General features: G+C 51.9%; 1 protein-coding gene across 1 annotated transcript; it reads left to right on the forward strand.

Moving 5' to 3' along the window:
* Positions 1 to 385: 385 nt before the first annotated feature.
* Positions 386 to 1,876, forward strand: GNI_183710 (hypothetical protein; the record flags this gene model as incomplete). The annotated part of the gene is made up of 1 exon (XM_011135259.1): positions 386 to 1,876. The coding sequence occupies one exon, from the start codon at positions 386 to 388 to the stop codon at positions 1,874 to 1,876; it is 1,491 nt and encodes a 496-aa protein (XP_011133561.1).
* Between the last annotated feature and the right edge of the window lie 761 nt (positions 1,877 to 2,637).

The following is a 2,637-nucleotide window of genomic DNA, read 5'->3' on the forward strand; positions in this document are numbered from 1 at the left end:
GACAACACTCGTCAATAAAGTTGTCTGTGGGAGGATGAAGGTGTTCGCAGGACTTGGTTTTCTCGTCCATTGCAAAAAGTTCTCGGCACACTGCCCGGCATTAGTTCGAAACAACGCTCGAGTCGCCACCCAGCTTGGGGAGAAGGGCATTGTCGGAAGACCTCAAGAGAACGGCCATCGAGGTTTCCCGGTCCAGGAAATATGATCGATTATCGGCCGTAAAAATTTATCGCAGCAGCACGAAATGCGGGCGGCCGTGCGATGGCGTGAGGCGGAGTGCTGGGCTCCTGGTGTTTTGGCTGTAGGAGCCGTTGTCTGGCACCAATCGGTGTCCGGCAGAGAGTTGTTGCCCACGAGATCAGTGCATAGGAATTCATTAATGCCAATGTTGGTCAAGGGCGGTACAGAAAGAGGTTCGAACAAGGCGGCATATAGGGGTAACGTTATCAGAGCTTTAACATCTCTGGCCGTAATGGCGAAGACGTTCCGGAATGAGGACAACGCTCTTACTGAAATTGAGAAGTTGTTGTCCGGCGACGAGTGGGTACGAGTGAAGTGTATTAGAGAGAAAGATTTGTCAGAGTGTCAGCTCATTTACGTGGAGCTGGGCACAATCATTTCGTTGTTTGTCACCTCTCCCTTTGGGGATGTCTCGGAAAAGGCACAGGAGACGGTGTCAAGGTTGCTGCAAGGAGTGGGAGGACGAAGACTGCGAAACCATTGGATCGCAGGTTGCCTACTACAACGTGCCGGGGTCTCCACAAAAAAGCTAATTGATTTTATAGTTGATACTTTAGGATACATACCGGCAGCGCGTACGACGGCATTTGAATTTCTTACCAAAAGGGACGTACCGTACTCTAGGTACGTTCTCCGGCCAACTACGACGGATAGGAAAAAGATGCTGCTCGCTCGAGAAAAGTTGCTACCCATGACCAAGATTACCGCGCGCGACTTTGCAAAGCGGATTTACCCCGTAACAAACATAGCCACAAGCGCAATTAAATACATAGCAACCAAGCCGCGTAACTCTCCTCCTCCTGCAATGCCAGTGGGGGTATATTATCCTCGCTGCTCGGCGGTCGACGTCGATTCCGCCGCATTCGAATCTGTAAGAGAAAAACTGAGTGGCGACTATCAAAAAGAGATCCTATCCGGCCGAAGAGTTCCACAGTACAGATTCGACGTGTGCAGCTTGGACTATGTGGAGTTTGGTGCACTTCTTGAGAACTATACACAACACGCGTTTGGTGCCGTAGGTTCGGAGATTTTTCGCAAGATAGCTGATCTCATGGAGGAAAGGTACAGCTCTTGGCGAGTCAGGGCCTGGGTATCGGGGTGCTTGCTACAGGATGCTGAGAAGCCGATTCCGTGGCTGCTTGACTTGTGTCTCCAAGATTTAAATTATGTCCCGCCGACTAGTTGGAGACTGGAATGTCTGAAGGCACGCAACGAGCTGTATAAATGGCGCAACAGACTGAAGCCAGCTAATCCGAAGATGCGTTTCTACGAACTTGTAGGCGGCCTAAATGAGAAGATCTCCATCCCGGAGTTCAAAAGATTGGCGGCGATGAGCGGCAAAAAACAAAAAGAGTTTCTGTGCGAGAAGTATCACTCATACTCGAAGAGCACAAGGGCTCTTGGCTGCACACCACCAGCTGCAACGAAGCTAGCCCCGAGCCCATCAGCACCAAGCCAACCAGCTCAAATTCCGAAACAGGAGAAACCAGCGGGAAACTCATCTTCGCGTACTGTGGAGCCGAGCGGGCCCGCAGCCACCCTCAGTCCTGCAATGATGTACTGCCATCCGAACGACCTCATCGAGTTTCTTGATCGGGTGGAATCAAACATTCAGGACCCTCTCATGCGTGTGTGACTCCGGCGATTCCCCCACGTAGATTATTTCTAGATAAAGATCTTCTTGCGTGGGCGAATGCGTAAACTGCCAATGACCTAAGCTGAACCCGACCTAGCTCTGAGACCGCTCGGCCTGGCCATCCCTGGCCATCCCACGCCCGGGAAAACTATACGTGTGATTATGCGGCCATCCGCCTTATGTTTCTATGCGCACTAAAGTGTGTGCGCACAAACACGCAAACAAAAAATCTTGGAGCTAAGGAAGCGCTGCGTCTCTGCAGTCCACGGAAGGTTTGTGCCATTTAAAATGTCCCGAGAGGGATAAATAATTCCCCCGTTCCTCAAAGGCCGCGAGACCAGAACCTCGCGTAAAGAAGGTACCGCCGAGGATTGTCCGGAAATGGGAGAATCGCTAGTGCTGGTTGTCGAACTGAGCTAGTCCCAGTTCGAACGTCATCTACCAACCCAAAGAGATCTCCCTCCTTCCTACGAGGCCTCTCCCTGTGACGGAGAGCCCAACAAACCTGCGCCGGAGTTCTTCCCCAGTGGCGGGGAGAATTACGGAACAACTGGTGGACGACCAAAGGGTGATCCCTGCGATGACCCGGAGCTGGCCAATGCTGGTAAGGTCAGATACAATTTCCAGCAAACCTTCAAGACGGAGTACGAACTTGGGTACCTCCCGTACTACGAGGTACTTGGCCGTCTTGATGCGTTTTTCGGCGAAGCTAGCGTTGGCACCACCAAGCTGGACAAATTTGACGCCATAAGACCAGGCCC

Source organism: Gregarina niphandrodes, assembly GCF_000223845.1.
Source record: "Gregarina niphandrodes unplaced genomic scaffold scaffold00072, whole genome shotgun sequence".
Lineage (NCBI taxonomy): Eukaryota > Apicomplexa > Conoidasida > Eugregarinorida > Gregarinidae > Gregarina > Gregarina niphandrodes.